General features: G+C 40.5%; 1 protein-coding gene across 2 annotated transcripts in view; it reads right to left on the bottom strand.

Moving 5' to 3' along the window:
• The window catches only part of spire1b (spire-type actin nucleation factor 1b), a 47,308-nt gene that overhangs the window by 15,287 nt on the left and 8,406 nt on the right, over positions 1–23,615 (bottom strand). For both annotated transcript variants that reach the window (XM_023964198.2, XM_023964199.2), the window contains exons 3-6: positions 17,197–17,433; positions 14,891–15,016; positions 2,839–2,907; positions 2,494–2,658 (exon numbers count right to left, since the gene is read on the bottom strand). In XM_023964198.2, coding sequence (XP_023819966.1) covers positions 2,494–2,658; positions 2,839–2,907; positions 14,891–15,016; positions 17,197–17,433 — 597 coding nt within the window. The remainder of the gene's footprint in view (positions 1–2,493; positions 2,659–2,838; positions 2,908–14,890; positions 15,017–17,196; positions 17,434–23,615) is intronic.

Below are 23,615 nucleotides of genomic sequence, written 5' to 3'. Positions count from 1 at the left end.
CAGTCAACCTGTTTTAGTCCATCACGCTCTCCAGCCATTTTCGGTTTGTCTACTTCCATGAAGGACTCACCGATCAAAGCCAAGGCCTATGTCAAAGATCACCCCAAAGCCAACGCCAAAGCCAACGCCACAGAACCAAAGCCAACGCCACAGAACCAAAGCCAACGCCACAGAACCAAAGTCAACGCCACAGAAACAAGGCCAACGCCACAGAACCAAAGCCAAAGCCACAGAACCAAAGCCAACGCCACAGAACCAAAGCCAAAGCCACAGAACCAAAGCCAATGCTACAGAACCAAGGCCAACGCCACAGAACCAAAGCCAACGCCACAGAACCAAGGCCAACACCACAGAACCAAAGCCAACGCCACAGAACCAAGGCCAACACCACAGAACCAAGGCCAACGCCACAGAACCAAAGTCAACATCACAGAACCAAAGCCAAAGCCACAGAACCAAAGCCAACTCCAAAGAACCAAAGCCAACATCAAAGAACCAAAGCCACAGAACCAAAGCCAACGCCACAGAACCAAAGCCACAGAACCAAAGCCAACGCCACAGAACCAAAGCCACAGAACCAAAGCCAACGCCAAAGAACCAAAGCCAAAACCACAGAACCAAAGCCACAGAACCAAAACCGACGCCACAGAATCAAAGCCAACGCCTTCCGGACTCAGGAGAACTGTGTCTCTCGGGAGATATGTATCTCAAGACAGAGGGCGGGCTTTGGGACGGGCAAATGAACAGTCTTGAGAAACCGTGGAACCAATCATGTGAATTTGTGTTACCAGTCGGGTCCAGACAAAATAAAGGCTGATGTAATTCCAGTTTAAGTTCATCCACGGCTAAATGTTGTCAGCACATATTAACCTAATCCTAATCCATCTTCCGGGTCAGTTCGGCCAAGAAAAACCCACTGGCCGCACGGATTTAAAAACCTTAAGCAAACATGCACTTAGTAAAAATCATACCAATAATAAAAGTCTGTCAGAGCTTGGTTTGTTTACAACGTAGCTACCAATTTCTTCTTCTGTGGCCGTACTGTAATTTGTCCGGACCAATCACTATCTTACACATCATCGGACCAACGTACAGCCAATCAAATTGTGTGACGTCATCATTAGTCGCAGGCCGTGTTTGAAGAGGATTATCATCATTACTGTCTGGTGTAAAAAATTTCTTCACATACAATCATGTCAACATGTACTCAACACAACTACAGTTCACACACACATATGTACACAAACCAACACATGTAAAGCATTTCATTCTGTCACACATACCTATTGTGCAAAGGTGAGCTGACACCTGTGCTCAGGTGAGTGTTTATGTTCAGCTGAGGTGGATGTAAAAAGAGGGAGAGTGCCCGCCTGTCCACACACCAAGACATCCCGCCAAAGCGGTAACAGTACCCAGGGGCCCCACACACCGGTACTGTTTAGCAGATAGAGGGAATCCGCCTGCCGGGCAGTCCAGCCAGACACCGGACCAGGACTAGTAGGACCACCGCAGGGACCCCTAACGCCAATGAGCAGGAAGGCACAGGAACACGTAGAGTGCAGGCCCCAGCCTAGCCAGTGGTCCAGCCCAGGACCCCACCCCCAGAGAGCCCCCCCCAGCCCCAGACGGGCAGCCCACCCCACCCGGGAGCTTCGGGCAACACCCCTTCCCCAACCCCAGGGACGAACCAGGGCCCCCCAAGGAAGACCCCCTCCACACGCCAAGCAACCACCCGCCCACCCTGCGGGAGGTTGGGGAGAGAGCAAGACATGGGCCGCCCACCTCTGCCCATGAGGAGCACGCCCAAGAGAGGTGAGGGTCTCTGAAGAACATAGTAAACATGGGCTGACCAGGCTCACCCACAGTTGGAATTTTGGAGGGGCCAGCCCTCGAGGGCAAGGGCCAGAACCCACACCACAGAGACAAGGACACCCCCCAGCTCAGGTGTGATATGATCCCCAGTTCATGGTCTTGCTGGAGAACACATGGGATCCCTCTCCCCACGAGGAGAGAGGTCAGCCCGGCCCAGGAAGCCAGACACGGCCCCCGTTGCTGAGGGCCCGGTTCCCCCCACCAGGGATTGGGTTGGAGACAGATGATCAGAGGTCCCTCCTTCCTTGTGTAAGGTATGTGCTGTTTGCTTGTGTGTGCGTGTTGGAGTGTATATTGTTGAGGCGTAAGGGGTGTGTGTGATAAAGGGTGCAGCTAAAATTGGCGGGTGGGGGGCTGAGAAACATCTCCTGCTTGCTGGCAGTGATGTACAAGCACCCCCAATACCAAGGGTTCTACATATCTAAGGTGCAATTAAAACAGAGAGGGGAGGGGCCCAATTCCATACGGCAACCATGGGAGGGGGGCCACTGCCAAGGGGAGTGACCCCCCCTCCCCATTGCCCTGACAAGCGGTTGTAAGAGGAAGGAGTCCAAGAGGGTTTTTAGGAATTCATCTACAGAACTTCAGAGAAGAATGATCAAACGTATCTTCAACACTGACCATGACTTTGCGCAGCTTGTAGCGTTTGAACCGGATGTCGTCCATGAGCATCTCATAGGGAGTCAACTGATACTCGGTGGGCAGAGGGTTGTACTGTCGCTCCTGCACCTTCTTTAGCTTGACTCCTTCACGAAGGTCCCTCATCACTTGGACCCAGAACCGAGCCTAAAAAAAAAGGGGGGGCTGGTTTTACTGATGGCTACTGAGCTCAGAATTAGTTTATGGAGAAGTCCTCCAATCTCAGAATCATCTCTAACTCTTGGCAACGTCATTCAACATAACCTGTACGAACATCCTATTTAAATGAATAAACTGCATCAGTGAGGTCAGAAATGTAAAACTCACCCAGTCTGCATTCTGGAGCTCATTCAGGTCACGCACAGGCTCCTCTGAGGTCTCCATCTTACGGAGGTTCTGCAGTATAACATGATGGAAAAGTCAATCACAGCTGCCCAGAGAGTCTGTATAATTCTAAAAAACAGTCTCTGTTTAAAGGCAGCATATATCACACATCTGTAAAAGAATACACAAATTAACAAACGAGTTTTACTGAATCCTTAACCTCTGTAGGATGCTAATTCAAACTGTCTTAGAGCTGTACGTTTTGCTTAAGGCTGTGCCACACAGCCACTACTTACATCCTGCACATATTGCACTGATGAAAATTGTTCATACGTGAATATATGTGGAAAAAGTGAGAAAAGGTATGTTTTTACCTGAAATATTCACTGATGTATCACAAACCATGTTAAAACCACAGAAGAAGTATGAATAAACCACGCAAAGAACACATAAATCAGCAGAAAACATGAACTTTGTTTGATCATTTTGATCATTGCACTGTTTATATGCAATTCATTGCATGATATTACATCATTTTAACGTGATATGTACGTTGTATACGCGGTATAAATGGTAGACATTGGTGGCGCATACGTTAAAAGTCCATTAGACAGATTTTGCAAGCAAAAAAAAAAGGACTTTCACATAGAGTTTAGGAAGTTTTACTCTCTTAATTATGCATCATTCAAAAATTCTTGTTTTTTTTTTTTTTGCTTTATTACAACATCAGCCTGTTTGTGCCTAACTGTGTGAATGCATCAAGTCAACATTTGAGATTCTCTGCACTTTGCTTTTTGGCTTATTTAATAGTTATTTTATCCATGCTTCTTCCTTACATGGATTACACCACATATACAGACTTCTATTAAAAGTCGAGGAAAACCATTCTTGGAGTGCCATGGATTGAGCTGGATCATAAAAATCTACTGAATATGGTGAATTCTAAGAATTGTAGTTATTTTAATTTTATTTTTCATATTTTGTGTGTAGTGTGTTGCTTGAAAATTTGTGCTTCATGACTAATAAGAAAATAATTTTTAAAAACGGATTGAATAGAAAGCTTCACGTTGGACCTTATTTCTTCAGCTGCTAACAAGAAGTTCATCTCCGTCTTTTATGAAAAGTGATTTTATGTGATAACTTCGAAGACTCTAGATCTAGAGTGCTGTGAGAAAACGATCTTGGGATTGATTTAGATGACGGACTGTGGTACAAAGCCTTTGAATCTGTAAATAAATTATCGTTGTGCAACAGGCTGAGAGAAAACCAGTACAGAATATTACACAGACTACAATGCACCCCTTATCTTTTACATAAAATCAACCCCCAGATCCCCAATATAGGCATCAAATGAAAAAAACCCAGACAGGAACCTACTATCATTGTTTCTGGCTGTGTCCATTAATATCTAAATTCTGGAAAAACGTTGCAAAAGAACTTACCGCAATACTACTCAAAACAATAAAACTAGATCCAGCCCTTTTCCTTTTGAATATACCTCCGAAGAAGCTTACTGTAACTGCTGCAGAGTTGATATTGTTGAAAAAACTCTTGCTCCTAGCGAGACGATCTGTTCTTCTGCAATGGATCAGAGAGAAGCCTCCCACAGTTTCCCAATGGTACAAAGAAATGTTTCAGATTCTTCCAATTGAACATCTTGAACCCAGAAAAAACTGAGGTCATTATACTAGGTCCTAAAATCCTCAGAGATGCTCTGTCTGCTCAGATAGTCTCCCTGGATGGTGTAAAATTCGACAGTTAGAAACCTAGGGGTTTTATTTGACCAGGATTTATCATTTAAGGCTCACATATGTCACATATTTTTCCCCTGCGGAATATTGCTAAGATCAAAAATATACTTTCTAAGAGTGATGCTGAAAAACTCATCCATGCGTTTGTTACGTCTAGACTGGATTACTGTGACTCTTTGTTAGCGGCGTGTCCTAAGAGTTCCTTAAGAAGTCTCCAGCTTGTTCAGAATGCAGCAGCTAGATTGTTAGCTGGAACCAGCAGAAGAGATCACATCACTCCTGTGTTAGTTTCACTCCATTGGCTCCCAGTTGATTCTAGAATCAAGTTCAAGATCCTCCTGTTAACCTATAAGGCCTTACATGGACTGGCCCCGTCCTATATTAAGGACCTCATAGTCCCTTACCACCCAAACAGAACACTTCACTCCCAAAACGCAGGACTGCTTGTGGTTCCTAGAATTAGTCAAAGTACGGTTGGAGGTAGAGCGTTTAGCCACCAAGCCCCTGTCTTATGGAATAAACTCCCAGCAAGAGGCCGACACACTTTCCACATTCAAAGTTAGGCTTAAAACATTCCTCTTTGGACAGGCTTATTGTCAGACTAGCTAGTTTTCTGAGATTACTTAACCTAAAGTTAATGTGTTTAAATTAAACTTAATAACAATTAGTTGGTAGTAGGCTGCTGGAAGTTGAAGCTGGGGTAACTATGGTGCACTGGGGTTCCGTCCTCTCTTCTCATCTACTTCTACCCTCCTTCTCTTCTCTATTCTTGATCATTATTCATCATTTGGTTCTCCATGCCTCTGTTTCGTGCAGTGCGATTCATGTATTACATTAAAGAAAACAAATTTAATTTTATTTATATATCTGCATTCATGACATTAAAGAAAACAAAACAAAAAACAGATTGAATGAAACTGATTTGAACAAAGAGATTTTTATTTTTGTCTCAACGTTCCAGAGGTTTTGTGGTTTGTACAGTTTTTTTTTAGTGTTTTCAAGGTTACTCTCCTAATCTTTTCATTCAGCATACTCATTGGAGTCTGACTTTTTTTTCTCATATTTCTTCAGGCTTGGCAAGCTGTCTGTAATATGATTAAACGTTTATTCCCACACCTTTTTATGTCCCTGTAGGAGGAATAAACTAAAACATGTCCCTGTACAGTAAGAAATCTTCCCACTGCACATATGCTACATTTTATTCTACTTTTCTTTATTTCTGGCAATTAAACACATTGTTTAAAGTAGAAAAATGTTACAACAATAAAAGCTTTGCACATGATTGTGCTCACAGATAAACAACCCAAAAGACCCGAGGTGCATCTGCATTCCTCAGCTGTGCATCAACAGGGCATTTCTGTGTTTATCTGCACTGCTGATGTCAAAGATCGCAAATGAGACAAGGACGACACAAAAGAGTCAAACAGCAAATACCTTCCCTCCGGCTGACATTTGCAGGGAGACGTCACAGCTTAAAGTTCGATGAAATGGTCACAAGAGCCTGGCCAGCTGACTGTAGACCCACCACAATCCTCTATCTCGCTTTCAGAGGACAGCTTTTCCGACTGACGGGTTACAGAAGGTCAAAATCATGCAGATAACTAAATCACAGGTCAGTGTGTCAAAGCTGCTCATAAGTTTATTTTTAACAATCAATAGGTTTATCTCAATGGCACTGCTAATCTGTCTGAAAAAAAGACAGTTTCAGGGTTAAAAGCATGTAATCCGAAATTCCTAAATGAATCATTTAATGCTTTAAGGCAGAAAATCTATGACAGGTTTCCAACTTCTGCATTGGAATTTGCAGTTTTTTTTTAATTTTTTACTTGAAAATGTATTGTCGTCTTCTAATTTTCTCTAGGAACAGCAAATAAAACAAAATTTTCAAACACATAGCAAGACCTTTGCTGTTTTCCATCTATTTTCTAAGAAAGTCCTGCAAAACAAAAGCCAAGTATGCTCTTCCTACTTCAAAGGACATTTTATTAATAGTGCAATAGGGAAGTCAATGATGATGTCAATAATACTAAAAAACTCCCTTTTATTTATTTATTTTTTACTAAAAAAAATAGTAATAATAAAAAAAAAGCCTTTTAAACAGTAAATATTTACTGAGCCCCTGTCCTGACATTAAAAAATAAAATAGATCTTGTTCCCACAAATTAATATCTTGTTCGCACGAAATAATATTCCGTTCCCACAACATACTATTTCGTTCCCTCGAATTAAGGAATCCGTGCTAACGCAAAAATTGTTCACGTCATAAGTCATTCATAATCACGGATATGCACTCCATCCTGCCGCAAAAGCTGCTTTCAGTGGTAACTTCCGTGTCTCTGTGACCCAAATTCGTTATAGAAAGGAAAAAGAAAAACAAGAATGAATGTATTATTGTCTCAATGAATATAAGAAAAATATTATAAGATTTAAGATGCCCAAGCTTGCTGCTTCGCCATACCGCAGCGATTCTCCAGACATAGCACCTAGCTCTGCCGCAGAGCTCTTTTACTTGTCATGCCGGCATTCGGACAGCCAAATGCCGAAATGCGGTATGGGATATTGCAGTTTAGGGTCACATAGGAATAATAATATTCAGGACTTGTCCTTTATTAACATGCTCGTTAGCAATCGCTTTACATCCGTAGGCTACGTGTCCCATCGGACATCACGTTTTCCCCATAATGCATCTCGACCAATCACTGTGTCCCTATGACTGTAGTGTAACAACAGACAAGGCAAATGATTGGCTGGTCATGATGCGTGATGCATGATGGGATACGTAGCATGTAGCCTTCTAGCCTTCGGATGTAAAGTGACCGCTAACGAGTATGATGCTTTTGTAGATCTTTTTAAAATAAATAAATCTGATCTCTAAACATCCTCCGTGTCTTCAATGCCATGTAATGAGACACACACAGACAGAAATGTGAAGGTATCTGCTGTAAATCCAACTATTGCTCACATCCATATTTATGAAGCTAGGAGCTATGTCCGGTAGGCGAAGGAGCAATCCTTGTTTATGAATGACTTATCACGTAAATAATTACTTCGTTCGCATGCATTAATTAATGCGTGGGAACGGAATATTATTTTGTGGGAACAAGATACTATTTCGTTCGCACAACTTAATTATTTCAAGGGAACGAAATAGTATTTCGTGGGAATGGAATATTATTTTGTGCGAACAAGATGACTGATTAATTTGTGGGAAAAAGATATTAATCTGTGGGAACGAGATATATTTTAGTTTTTTAATGTCAGCACACAGGCTCCGTAAATATTTGATTTATTTTCTGTAAATATTTGATTTCTTACATCAATGTTCCATTTTATAAGGTAAAATGGTTTCAACTAAATCCTCCCTCGTCCTGGGGTAGGATCCCTCCTTCATGTGGACACCCCTGAGGTTTCTTATTTTTTCCGGAACCGTTTTTTTTTTTTTTTTTTAGGAGTTTTTCCGTACTGAGAGGTAGGGTCTAATGGCTGGGATGTCCAGTTTGGTTTAATCTGTTTAAGTTAGTTCACTTCAGTATTTTCCTATTGAATTATGTGAATTCATGATCCTTCTGTTTTTATGTTTACTTTACAATTCCCAGTACGAAGCCCATTGAGACGACTGTTGTTGTGATTTTGGGCTATACAAATAAAATTAAATTGAATCAAATTGAATGAAATATTTGAATTCAATGCTTTGTTCACCCATTTTTTTAATGAACAAAAATATTAGATAAGCTATTACACAGTCAGAGGATTTGATTTCCAATATGAGTCCTGGACTTTATCGCACAGCTAGTGAATGTTGCAATCCAAGGAATTTTGAGTGGGAAAGAATAAGGGGCTTAATTTCCAGGAAGTTGCCGTTCCAGCTACACAATCTAATGGGTTGTAGATCTATCCGAGTACAAAGAATTCATGACAAAGTATTCTCTTTACCTCAACTTTCCATTGAGGATTTAAAAAAAACACAGATGGTATGCTTATATTTGTCTGATTGCTGAAATCAATCACGGTTTGACGTCCTACTTCTTTCCTATATTTTATTGTCTGATTCCTGAAAGCAGTTTGTTGTTGTACTTCTTTATCATATTTTATTCCAAACCTTTTTTGTCCCACTATGTCTTCTCCACAAAAGCAGTCATCAGCATGCGTCACTAACTTCCAGTTTGTAAAGCTCCACTTGGAAGACATATTACAGAAAAAAATACATTGTTTTTCACAGGAAATGAACGAGACCAAACTTTAAAAGTCTCTATCTTAAAAAGGACTTGGACCCAGTTATTGGTCATTTGGTGACCAATAACTTTAGAATTTTGTACCCCAGTTTAACTAAAGCTGGCTCTATAGTAGCTTTGGTTAAGCTGCTACAGAGCCAAACAAACCTAAAGCTGTGAGTCTTAACTCTCACAATTAACTGTCTGAACATACAGAAATGACAGTACTGGTTTGAGTCAAGTTTAAAATGATAAAGACAGGTGACTTTCTAAGGACATAGGAGAAAGTTTAGGGTGTCTTTTGAAGCAGAGAACAGAAAAAAAATCTTTATAATCCAAAAGCACAATGAACAGTGGCATCCTTGATGTCCAATGTAATAGAACCCTATACAAAACACAGATGCACACCACTAACAGTTATACTACAACACGTTTTAGGGGCCTAAATCTCTATGTTGTAGAATCAAATTCTTTCCCTAAGATTTCTTAGATGCTAAAAAAACGTTTTTTATATTGGACCACCCACTTCTGTCGGACTCACTGACTGTATGGTGTTCCCTCGTTTGTCACGGCGGTTGCGTTCAAAAAATATCCAGGAAAAATCAGGGAGGTAGGATTGTAGATGTTTTAGGCTATTACACTCCTTCTACACTTTTCTCAGCCAGACATGAACATTTCCACGCTTTTCTATCTTGTTTAAACCCTTAAAGTTCAAACCTTCATTGAAAAATGAGTCCAGGATTTCAGAATGAAAATTAAGATCTGATCGCAATCAAAGATTCAAGTCATTCTGGGCTAACTGATTGCATTCTGCACAGGAGACACGGCATAACTGATTGCCAAGCTCAACAATAACAAAAAACAGAACACAGTGCACTTCAAAACAATTGCACTGAAAAAAATCTGAGAAACCGCCAAAGGTTAACCACGATAGCGTGGAAACACTGTATATGAGAACTGGACCGAGTGAGTGTCACCCGTGGAAAATGGTCCACTTCTGGCTCCAACCAAATAAAGTCAATCGCATTGCCATTTTTGGTTTAAACATGGATGCCACCAGATGACGTTGGTAAGCAGTCCAAGTTGCTCTGAGTCAATGTTTTTCTGACAACAACTCACAACCTCCACTTGACAGCAGGCTACAAAAAATCTGTCAATCCAATGGTATTGATAAATCCTCAACCTTTTTTTCCTAAAAAACGTCATGCAAACATGGGAGGTGTGGTCTTCAACTTTAAGATGCTCCAACTCAACAAATCAACCCGACCTCATTACATTTAAAACACTAGTTACTACATGACGAATCAGCTTAACAAGTTTGATGCCAATTGACCCGTAGAAGGCGCTGCAAAAGTTGCTGTTGCTGTTAGAACTACTGGAGTGCCCAGATGTTTGTCACATTGAGGTCATGTATGACATATTAGAATTCTCACTCAAACGCCACCTGGTGGTAACTTATTGAGAATTTCCAACTTTCCCCGTTTGACTCTCTCTTAAATAATAAGTTTTGGGGGCAAAATCTTTTTAACTCCAACCTAAAGAACTTCTTGAGTCATTTAAAATGGGTCCAGACATGTTTGCTGTGATGTCAACATATAACATTTCTATTTTTTGTGAAGCACTCTTTTAGAAGCTTCTGTGTGATTGCTTTCAGAAATCAAATGCTTGTCAAATGAACTGCAATTCCAGTTTGACTTCCTGCTGCTTTATCACAGCTAAGCTTGTTTTCTTCCTTGGTTTTCTTTCTTGTTGACTCCATTGTTTTTCCTCTATACTTCGTGATTCCTTATTGTTTTTTTCAATTATATATGATGTTTTAATAAAGGGAGTGTTGACACTTCATTTGCTCCCTGCAGGAAATGCTTTCTATCCAGCTTTTCTCCAACCAGAGTTGATCTGGTTTGTTTAGAAACAAAGTAAACACCACTATAATGTAATTCTGTTAAAAATAAAAAATAAATATATTGATGCTTGAAAATCTGTGAAAGTATTTGAAGGATAAGTGTAACCAGTGACACTGATCTGTCAGGTTTTCAGTTCCTCAGTGTCAGGTCATCAGTTCTGCTCTGCTCAGTTCTGTCTTGTCATATTTTTATCTCTCCCATGGTTTTGTCATGATGCAGTTTGCTTATTAAATAGCTCTGTTTCAGTCAGCAATCCTGGTCTCCTGCATTTTGGGTCCTACACCACCATTGCCTGACAGAAAACGAACAAAGTACAATTGAAAAACGTTATATTCTTCCAATCTTTGCATTTATATGTCCAAAAGTCAAATATAAGATTAGTTTACAGCTATGATTTACAAGACTAAGAACAAGAATTTTCATCCAATAGTGAGAAAATTTGTTCTTGCAACAGTAGGAGTGTACAGTTCCCACTGTGGGAAATATTTGGGAAATATTTATTAAAGGCCCTTTGTCAGGCTTTTCTTAACTATATCTAAGATAATATATGACCTTTGGCACACTAAAGAACAATTCTTTAAATGAAATATGAGTTATTTTCACAGTTCAGTACCCAGAAGTAAGAACTTTATCTCTGAGGCTCCGCCTCTCGCTACTTCTGCGCGCCGCCCATTTCCTGACGTCAACCTAGAGCCGACCTCAGCAGCGTGTCTGCGTTTCTCCCACAAAAACAAACAACATCCGTTTTTCGCAAAGATGGATGGGAATTTTGTGAATTGAAAATGAAAGCATTTTGCCAATCACTGCTAGCTCCATTGGGAAAGTGGGTGTGTGCGTGTTAGCCTGGGGGCGGAGCTGGCAGTACTTCCTGGGAGGAGCTGTTTGTCACTTTGTGACATCACAATGTGAGAACCCACTGGTTTTTGTGGATTCGTTGGGAGGGCTGTTGCTCAGAGTTTAGATTTTTAGAGGAATACTTAGAAATGTGTGAACAGATCAAATTACTGCTTTGGGGTTGTTTATATTGAGGAATGAACATTATAATACACCTTAAAGCTCAAAAAAATGATTTTCGTGGTTTAGGCCCATCAAGTGTTTTTATTATTGTTTTAACCTTTTTTTCCACTGAATTTATATTTGTCTTATTTCTACTCACTCATCTATCAACTCATTCTAGATTTAAAAGTTTTGTCAACAGCAGGAAAGTCGTTTTCAACAATGCTGTTCACTTCAGTGAGTACAATGACCGCAGTCCCTAACTTCCTCCATTATAAAGCTCCTTTCTCTGCAAGTTATGCAACCGGCCGACTCCTCTATGTTCATTCAGAGGAATTTCTGAAAGAGCAGCAGCTCTGCAGGAAGAGACCCTGAGGACGAGCACATGCACTGCTCCTTGTGAGAAACATTCCAACCTACAGATAATGGCTCCTGAGGAGAAATGTCCAGAGGGCCTCCTGGGCTCCACCTTACTGTGTGGATTAAAGGTAAAAGCCAGCTCTGCCCAGAAATAAAAGTCAACACTCTTAGTGGTTAGGGAGCAGTCTAAATGGGATTTTAGGTTTAACCTTTTTGTTACATCTTTAAAAAATATAAAAAATCACCTTATGTAAAAATGTTGAAGACCTAATTACGAGGCCAAAATAGTCTCATAATTGTAAATTGCATGCAGTCTGTGTCACAAATGCACACACTCCGATTCACAACTGTAATTTTATGCAAATGTGCAATATAAAATATGGAAATGCACCCCAAAGGTTTCACAAATCCACAGTAAGGGTTTCATACATATGTACCCTGTTTCCAACATGCTTGCTGTGTGCCTTCAACTGCTGAGCAGTTCCGCCATAAGTGTGAAAGTGTCGAAAAAATCTAAGGGGTCATTCGATTGACTGAAAACGAACACAGTTTTGCTTTGCTGATGGGTTTGATTGACAGATTCATTAGCCAATGATGACATTTGTTGGCCTGCTGCATCAGGAGAGTCTCAAAATTCAACGCAGGAATTTATCTTACTAATGTGGTGAGATTCACAAATGAGAGGGGGTTTGTAAATGCACATTCTGCAATTCATATGATCATATTACAAGTGTACCTAAAAATTATGTTTGTGAAGCATCTAATGTGCATTTGTGAAACATTTATTGTGATTTTTTTGAAAAATGTATTGTGTTTTTGTGAAATGCACCATGCACATTTGTTAGAAACAGGGCGGATATCTATGAAACACTTCCTGTGCATTTGTAAACCATTTAGTGTGCACGTCTGAAACACAACGTGTGCATTTGTGAAACCTTTAGTGTGCATATCCAAATATAGATTGCACGTTTGCATAAAATTACAGTTGTGAATTGGAGTGTGTGCATTTGTGACAGACTGTGTGCAATTCTGAATTATGAGACTGTTCTGGCCTCATACCTATTGAGTAGCAAAATGAACATGAATTGTTATAAAGAGCACAACAATGCAGGCATATGTGAATCAAACCTGATTAATGAGTCATATTGTCCAGATTTAAAAGTCCACCTATTTACTTCTGTTGCTATCTAAGTGTGACATGCAGTGATGGAATAGTCCCTTCACAGAGCACCACTGCAACCTGTCACCCAGCCAAACCCTGAGAGCCAATCCCTGTCCTCCACGCTCGCCATGAGGCCAGTTTACGGTCAGGACATCAGAATGTGACCTGTGCTGAAGTCAGAACAGGTCCTCCACGGACCAAGAAGGATGGATTTCAATGGGCTGTGATAGTTAGACTAGAGCAGGGGTCTGTCTGCAACCTTCAACGGCCCGTGCATTGCGCAAGTCCCACTTCGCTATTTAGAAAATACCTTTTATTTATGTTTTTCTGCCATTAAGCCATTCATTTATTAAATGTAGCTTTTTAGCTATTTAGAACAATTACATTATAGCAAAATTATTTTGTTCTGTATAACAGCTTTAGCTTATTTGGAGCACCTTCATTGCTTTTCTCCTATTATTATTAACTATAAACACCAGAACATGGGTGTAAAATCCATTTAAAAAAATATGTATAAAATGATCAAACAAATATTGTATAAATAAAAAAAGAATAAACCACTCTCACAGTAAACTAAAAACCTTTACCATAATGTTACTCAGTTATCTGACATGTTAACCTAAATGAAAAACTCGATTAACTAAGAAATAATTATCAAAACAATGACTTTTTCAGATTGTTTGCAATTTTCTTCAGAGCCAAAGAGCCAAAATGGAGGAATAAAAGAGCAGCATGTGGCTCCAGAGCACTCAGATTGCAGACCCCTGGACTAGAGTTAAACCATAACGAAACCACAACCTTTAGTTCTCTGAAAGTAAAAGTGAAGCAGAAACAGCTGAATATTATTAACTAAAACATGTGACCAACGAAGGAGCAGAAACAGAGCTAAAAGAGCTTGAATGCAAATTATGACTAAAATTGTCAGGATCCAGCTCTTCTTGTCTGCCCTGCAATCGATCTCATGCTTTTCACCGTGCAGCTGCCTTTATAACGTCCTGCTCACCACCACCACCTTTCTGCCAGAATGTCAGTCATTAGTCAGCGCTCCTGGCTGGCAACCTGTCTGCTGTCCCCTGTCAACCTGCCTCTGCGCTGCATGACCCAGCTCAGCCCGAACTTGCTCCGTCTGACTTTGTCTTCCACCCCCCTCGCTGGGCTTCGGCTCTAACACTGCTGGGGGTCACGTACTTGCTGTGCACATCTGGAATGTCACAGTCCTGGATTCAGTTGGAGACGGGTTCCAGAGTATCGTATTGAAACATGAAGACACTCATGTGAGGAGACTGTGATTCGTTATTGTAAAAAGACATTTCCAAAAATCTCCTGAAACTTTCTTGTTAAGGAAATCTTAATTCCTCTTTCCAGAATTAACAGCAACCAGCATTAATTCACAGCTGTAGTCACCTCACAGATCTCCAAAGTATAGAAGAATAAGACGAAAACCAGCTGAATAAAATCATGTCTTACCGTCGTAAACTGGAAAAAGGTCCTACAAGAGAAGATGACTAAGTGTAGGTTAGACCATGTTTGATGAAAACATTTTTATTTGAAGGGACATTTTTTGAAACAAAGAATAATAACAAAGTTTATGGAAGTTTTTTTTTTTAAAAGACTACAACTAATTCAAGTCTACCAGCTATGGGGAAGATGGTGAAAGCTCCGAAAACTCACCTCTTTGGCACTCTTGATCTTCTGCAGGAAAGTTCTGAGCTCTCTGGTTTCTGTGTAGAGTGCTCGGCAAACAGCCTGGTAGTGGCTGGGGGCATCCGAGGGGCTGGGCAAGTGAGCCGTACAAAGCTGTAATGAGGAGCGTGATGCATTTTCGGTACACCAAACGAAACATGGACGTATGGAAGTTTTTGAGTCCTTATTCAAAGTAATATGCTAATCTCAATAGACAATTCAATTTGCAATTTGATCATGCAATTTGAAAATGCATTTTTCAATTGACAATTCAATATGGAATTCAGGCTTGGAATATGGAAATACATTTAGCAATTTAGATTTCATTATTAAAACTGAATATGACAGTTTTGAACATAAAATATAAACTAAAAACAAAATCAATTGCATTTTAAATTGTCATGGGTTTTTGATGACATAATTCAGATGACAATCCATTTTGCAATTTTCACTTTAATTTGCGTTTTAACTTGCGTTTCAATTTACTATACAACGTTAGAAAATGACATTTCAATACATGGTTTGCTTTATAGTCATTTTAAAGTAACTTAAACTCTAAAATCTGTTGCACTAATGAATGCAATACTGTTTGTGTATGGGGTGAGATAACTGTCAATAAGAAACATATGCATAAATACAAAATTGTGCACAAATTAATCCTACATCTTAAGATAAAATATATGAATACAACATTTAGTTTTACGTTTGACATGTCTGTTTTAAATATAATTTTTCTGTTGTGAAAATGACTCTTGCTTTTCTTGAATACGAAATTTCCCCTGTAAACTGTCAAAAATAGGTCACAGGGTCACAGGCATCTACATCGAGGCTATGTCCGAATTCCTTCACTACTCACTAAGTGCACTATATAGTGCATTGGCCATTTTGTAGTGCTGTCCAAATCTACAACTCCAAAATCAAGATCCCTAGAAATATCCCAGAAGTCTCGAAAAAAATCAGCGTGCATCGATTCTCACTAGATTGGCAAATATAGACCACAATGCATTGCATTTGAACAATTTTTGAGAATAATTTTTTTTTATAAACTATCAACATTTTCATCTTCAGTAGATGCATAAATGCTCATCCGAAAACACTCATATCAATTAGATTTTCACTTCGTGAAATAGATGACGTCATATTCACAAAGTAGTGACCACGGTGTTCGAATTGCTTTTAAAATACAGGGCACTACATAGTCCCGCACTATATAGTTTTTTTCATTTTTAGGGCTGAGGGTGGGAATTCGGACAAAACTTTTAGAATGTTATTGATCCCCTGAAGGGGAAATAATCTCTGGTACCATCGCTCTGCTGAATAAAAACAGATTATACTGATCTCCTGCCGCAGTCTTTGTTGCCAAGAGAGAACTGCTGATCGAATAAACAATGCACCGGACCTGGAAGTACTGAGCAGCAGACATCCCTTTTAGTAGGTGTAAAAAAAAAGTCTAGTTTGTAAAAAAAAAAAAAATAAATAAAGATGATAACAAGACAATGATGAAAAAAAAATAAGAAAAACTCAAGCAGGATGTCAAGGAACGAAGATGTGGACACAAGATGCAGGACGACAGAAGTTGAGAAACACAAGGATTTTAATCCTGAGAAAGCTTCTGAGACTTGTAAACTAGTAACAGTCATAAGAGAACGATCCGGTGATAAGTGAGGAGGAACGGAAGGTATATATACACACACAACAGTGATTGACAACAGGTGAGTAAACAGGTGCTGGCGATGAAGACGTCAAGTCCACAGAAGCACAACAGAACACCGAACCGGAACCTAACAAAATAAAAGCCCCAACCCGGAAGTGAAGGTGAACCTAACCGCCCTGGCCCCCGACACAGGAGGCAAAAGTATCCTGGTTCCCTTCAGTTTCTGGTCTGCCCGCCGGCGAGCAGCGACAGGGAAATGTAACAAAATCAAGACAGCTGACCCGTAGGTAAAGTAGGCCAACTGGTAGTCGGCCGTAGCGATAGTTAAAAAGAAAGAAAGAAGAATCAAAAAAGAAAGAAAGTTGGGTATACTGATCCTACTGACGTAAATTTAATTTGAGCTTTTTTACTGCAGCAATGATTAACTTAACTGTTTTTATTTCGTTATCCTTTTATGTTAACCAATTTTGACAGAAATGGGCCTTATATTTATTTTTTCACATCTCACGAATAGAGTGGTGTGTCTGCTATCACTTTCTGGGCTGTTTTCCACCACTGGAAACAGTGGTGGAGCAGAGATGAAACCAGATGATTATTAGTTACTGAACAGAAACCAGACCAGAAATAACCCCTAATTTACCTTCAGGATATCGCTGTAGCTGCGAGCAGCAGTGATGATGTTTGGGTCATCTTCAGCCTCGTCCTCTTCCTCTGTGGCTTCATAGCCCTCATCGGGACAGGCCTCCTTCTCAGCCACAACCATGTTGGTCATGATGTCAATGAGCTGCTCCAGAGGAGGACTCAGCTCCCTTTCCTCATTCTCCTTCAGACCGTAGTCCAGAGCTTTGTAGATCATGATGCCCAAAGACTCGATCACCTAAAAGTGCACAAGAGATAAATAAAATGTTACAAACAAATCACCTTGCAAACTGATTTTACGTCACAGTTACAGCAGCAGGTGTATAACTTTGAAAGTCATGGAGTAGTCCACTTTAAAGTCAGTCCAGGGTTTATGGGCCATAATTCAAGGCCACTGTGGCCCAAGTTCTGATTGGGTCACAGCGGTGTGCATGTGTAAAACAGGATGACCATTTAGACCTGCTGAAGCCAGACCTACTACATTATGAATATACATGAGGAGATTAACCCACGGTTCTATTTTAAGATTGTTTCTTCTACAAACGCACAAATCTTCACAAAACAGATGATAGTGCAGCATTTTAAGCAAAACAGGTTTTCTTTATCAACCCAGCTGATGACAAACCAACAACAACACTTCTGACACTTTAAGGAGTTCAATATAAAAATATTTTTATTTAGAGTTTTGCCTGCTCATACAGTACAGACCAAAAGTTTGGACACACCTTCTCATTCAAAGAGTTTTCTGTATTTTCATGACTGTGAAAATTGTAGATTCACACTGAAGCCACATGTGAATTATCACATGTGGAATTATATACATAACAAAAAAGTGTGAAACAACTGAAAATATGTCATATTGTTGGTTCTTCAAAGTAGCCCCCTTTTGCTTTGATTACTGCTTTGCACACTCTTGGCATTCTCTTGATGAGCTTCTAGAGGTAGTCACCTGAAATGTTTTTCACTTCACAGGTGTGCCCTGTCAGGTTTAATAGGTGTTATTTCTTGCCTTATAAATGGGGTTGGGACCATCAGTTGTGTTGTGCAGAAGTCAGGTTGATACACAGCTGATAGTCCTACTGAATAGACTGTTACAATTTGTATTATGGCAAGAAAAAAGCAGCTAAGTACAGAAAAACGAGTGGCCATCATTACTTTAAGAAATTAAGGTCTGCAAAAGAAATGAAGCGCTACAAAGAAACTGGCTAACATGCGGACCTCCCCAGAGTCACCTCTGCTGGAGAGGATAAGTTCATCCGAGTCACCAGCCTCAGAAATGGCAGGTTAACAGCAGCTCAGATTAGAGAGCAGGTCAATGGCACACAGAGTTCTAGCAGCAGACACATCTCTACAACAACTGTTACAAGGAGACTGTGTGAATCAGGCCTGCATGGTAGAATATCTGCTAGGAAACCGCTGCTAAAGAAAGGCAACAAGCAGAAGAGACTTGTTTGGGCTAAAGAACACAAGGAATGGACATTAGACCAGTGGAAATCTGTGCTTTGATCTGATGAGTCCAAATTATAGATTTTTGGTCTCTGTGCGACACAGAAAAGGTGAACAGATGGACTCTACATGCCTGGTTCCCACAGTGAAGCATGGAGGAGGTGTGATGGTGTAGGGGTGCTTTGCTGGTGACACTGTTGGGGATTTATTCCAAATTGAAGGCATACTGAACCAGCATGGCTACCACAGCATCTTGCAGCGTCATGCTATTCCATCCGGTTTGCGTTTAGTTGGACCATCATTTATTTTTCAACAGGTCAATGACCCCAAACACACCTCAAGGCTGTGTAAAGGCTATTTGACCAAGAGGGAGAGTGATGGGGGGCTGCACCAGATGACCTGGCCTCCACAGTCACCGGACCTGAACCCAATGGAGATGGTTTGGGGTGAGCTGGACCGCAGAGTGAAGGCAAAAGGGCCAACAAGTGCTAAGCATCTCTGGGAACTCCTTCAAGACTGTTGGAGACCATTTCAGGTGACTTGAAGTTCATCAAGAGAATGCCAAGAGTGTGCAAAGCAGTAATCAAATCAAAAGGTGGCTACTTTGAAGAACCTAGAATATGACATTTTCAGTTGTTTCACACTTTTTTGTTATGTATATAATTCCACGTCATGAAAATAAAGAAAACTCTGAATGAAAAGGTGTGTCCAAACTTTTGGTCTGTACTGTATGTAAAAGCAGGACAGGTACATTTACTGTATATACGTTACCACAATTCATTCTCAGGCAAATTCAGTGTCAAACAATATCAACAAAAAAGCACAAATACAATGATATAATCACATGAGTCATTATAGTTAAAAAAAAATCTTCAAAAACCAGATTGAAAGAGTTGAGGACCCATAAATCCTGTCACACCCATGACAAAGAACAATTTTATGTCTGGAATTGAACAATGTAATCAATAAAATTTGTTAGACATCATCAGGAGTGTGGAAAACAAGGTTTTTTGTTTTTACTTAGGTTTGATTTTAGTCAGGATTTTTATTCAAGTTCTCTGATTTCTGATCCATTTGTGCTCTGCTCTTTAATTGATCACATGTTTAAGTTATCAATAATCAAAGCTGTTTCCGTTTCACTGTATCTTTCAGAGAACTGAAGCTCCTGGTTTCATTGCTGCATAAAACTGAGCTGCTGCCTCGTCCTGTTAATGTTTATGCCATAGTCACAAGCACCTGTATAGGTGCTGTGGGTTTTTGGGTTGTCTGGGCCCGTGGAGGGTCATAGAGTTGACCCTTCAGAGGAGTGCAGGATGGTCCTGCAGTTGTCTTGAAGACCGTGCAGTCACCTTAAGGGACATTATGAAAATGGAGTGTACCATTGTCATGCATGTGGTAAGTGTATTGTGAAGCATTTGTAAGAATAATGTAAGTTACACACACCTACGACAAAAAGGTGGTTCTGTAGTATAGTGTCCTTTTTCTACATTCTAGTCATTAGTGATATATGCGTGCTGGCTCCTTACTGACCGCGCGCAAATGCTGCGCGCACCAAGTGTGCACGTGATACATAAGTATCCATAGGACACATAAAGGATGTACACACAAATTAAGCTCTGATTGTCTAATTTCCAAAATTCTAACAGCCAGGCTACACACAAAGGCCACACACTTTTCACCTGTGTCATGTCCCGTCAGTCTAATCTTATGTCCTGAGTTGTGCACTTTTGGTCAATGTCTGTCACCTCTGTGGTCTCATGTTGTACTTCCTGTTTTATTTTGAAACACAAGCTCTCCTGTCGTTTCATGCCTTGTTACTTCCTGCCCTTGTCTGTTCCCTACAGGTGTGACTGTTTAATCTACCCTGATTGTTTCCACCTGTGTTTCCCTTCCTCGTGTCTTAAATTGTCTGAGTCTCCCTTTGTCCGGTGCCAGTTTGTTTGGTTGTACCCTGTGCCATAGCCATAGCAATCAGATTAAAGCTCTTAAACTCTGCATCTGAGTCCAGCCCTGAGTCCTGACAACCTGAACAGCACTAATAGGCTACACGTGCAGTGTGCAGTGTTTGTGGTAGCTAAAAAAATGGAAAATCACGCCTATGTCTCACCTACTTCCGCTAACGTACCCCTGCATGTTGTATAAATGTTCACTACGACCTGTCGCCCACAGCATGCCTGTAGAAGAAAATGTGGCTGAACATTTTCCCCATTATGCCATAAGGCTTATAGGATCTCCGAGTGATCTACAATCGTGATATTTGTGCGGTCTGCCTGTGTGCCCGTATAGGTCTGCCGTTTTTTCGCCGGCGCACAGTGATCCAATTCAGGAAGAAGGACCGTGACAAAAACGAGAAACAACAATGGACTAATTTGAAGAGCTGCAAACAATGTGGAGGTGAGGCCAACAGCAGACCCTGTGGTAACTGGAACTAGGGGCTGTGAACCAGAGAAAAGCACCAGCAGATTCCAGGAACAACATCAGAGATCTCTGTACAGAAGAATAAAGTCCTGGAATAGCTAAAATACTCCCAAGCCTTAGGTTGAGGAATTGAACTTGAAGGGAGATCAGCAGATCAGCTTGTATTTATCTGGAAGTTCATCTAAATTCTTTCATCCACCATTCCAACTATTGTTTGCTGTCATTTTTTAACTCATTTTGCTTTTCCATCCACATCCGTGGAGTTTAGCTTCAGAGCCATAGACTAAGAGCTTCTTGAAGGTATTGCACACTGTTATCATAGGAACGTGAAAATCTCTGGCGGTGAACTTGTAATCCTAAGATTATCCTTTTTTTCCTTAGACATTACTGTGGGAAAAAGAAAGCAGAAACTTTGTCTTAACACAACAATTACCTTATTTATTTTTATTAAAACAACTCATTTAAACCAACATGAGCCAAATGTCTTCAGCAAAGCACAACAGGAACGGACTCCTGACCTCCACACACGTGTTTATGAGAACATTCTGCTCCAACTGCAGCATATGAGAGCGCTCCCATGACTGTGAGGCAGAGGAAAACACATCTCCACTTTACATGAAAAATCCCCTCTGGTTCCCAGGCTTTAAGGCAGCCATGCAGAATGATGGGATGGAAGAGAGAAAGGGCGGGGATAAGAAACAAAGCACAAGGAGGAAAAGGAGTGTGATGCGCATGCCGGGGCAGCACGTCTATGCCTGCAGGTTAGCAAACATCATCCGAGCAGGAAGCACATCCACCCTCTGAGCTGCAGAGTCAGGACTGCTGTCATGGAAAGCAATCATGCCAGCTAAAAGAGAACAATTACATGTTTTACCTAACAACATTGTCATCTCAGCTGAGCTTTTACACTCTGAATGACAGCCACAAAGTTTGTTTTTATCTGTTTGGAATGTTGCAAGATTCCATAAGACATGCAGTGTTAACATGCATTCACTTTCAAAATAAACCACAATAGCTTTAATTTTTTTCCAAACAAGCAAAAAATAAGTCAAGCTCAAAAACTAAAATGGATATAAACCCTATATATAGAGAGAGAGAGAGAGAGAGAGAGAGAGAGAGATCTGAAATCTCTATATATGAGAGATCTGACATTGATTCTAGGTAGTTTTTTCCTAAATTTAAATCATTGACAGCTCTATGGATCCTAGTGACATCTATCGCATATATTATTATTTCTCAGTAACTAAAACCACATTCAGCCCCTCCACTTGATAGATTCACATTATTAGTTTGAATTGCTCACACCTTTCGTCATATTTTTTCCTGAACTGATGAGCCTTACTCACATGCTTTTCTGCCAAATTATATTCTAATAAAGTCCCACCCCGATCATCTTTTGATCTATTTTCAAAGTGTTCCCGGTGGTCTTTTAATTATGATTGTGCTGTTTTTAGCAGAAATCAAAAAACCTGTGTTGTTTTCTAGGACATAGTTTCTGCAGTAGTTTATTAGAAAGTTGTCTCTGAGTTGTGGGCGGGATTGTTGGCACTTAGCAACCCCGCCCCCCTTTCCCTAACCATTGCTGAGAGCTCAGAGCAGGGAGTTTATGAGCCATACGTCACAAAAAGTTTATTTCCTCCCGATTCACAACAATGTGAATAACAGAATACTCAGAAGTGCAATATTAAGCTTCATCTTTTCTTTATTTTTTACTTCATTTTCTATTTTTTTTAAGTGGGACTTTAACCAGAGCATGTCTTTTAGAATGAATGCTCCTTCAGTTTAGGTCTGCCAACAATCTAAATCAACAATCACTGTTAAAACTGGAATATGTTTCCACCGTCTTCATTCCAGGTTACATTTCAAGCCCTGCTTTGTCCCGCTTTATGCTGGAATGTCTGAAAGTGGATTTGGTTTAAGACTAACCTATTATTGTGTCTTATTACAGGCAGACTCAAACTCTAATCCCTGCAGCAGCGTTAAAGGGAAGCAGGCATGCATAGTTAAACTTTGACAGAGGATGAAGCATATGCGATAAAGCATAATCCACAAATCTGAGTGTGCACTGCAGCACATGGAGCAGGCCTGCCTGCACACACCCACTGCTGAAACAAGCCCACAGAATGAACACAGTGATTGCAAACAACCAGAGCAACGGTGCTGTGGCTGACAGCAGATGCACTAACTGTGAATGATGCATCATCTGACATTCACAGCTGGATTATCTGCAGGAATTCACACAGATTTTAGCCATGTGGGGATAACGTGTTAGCCATGACTGCACACGTGCTCCTGTTCATGCAGCCTCGGCTTGATTCCATGATGTGTGCCAGCCGAACGACTAGAATGCCATCAAACATCAAACAATTTTACAGACGTTGTTCCGCCCGACTGTCACAAAGTGTATTGTGAGATTTCAAATGCAAAGCTGCTTAGCAAGGGTTTATAAGACTATGCAGTTCACACTCACTGCTCCTGCACTCCACTGTTTGATCTCAAGTTACTCAACAATTCTCCATCTGCTGTTTTTTTGCTCTGTGACACACGAACCAGATC

The sequence above is a fragment of the Oryzias latipes genome, chromosome 16 (assembly GCF_053564925.1).
Source record: "Oryzias latipes strain Hd-rR chromosome 16, Olatipes_Hd-rR_3.1".
Classification (NCBI taxonomy): Eukaryota; Metazoa; Chordata; class Actinopteri; order Beloniformes; family Adrianichthyidae; genus Oryzias; species Oryzias latipes.
This window is presented reverse-complemented; position numbering and strand designations above follow the sequence as displayed.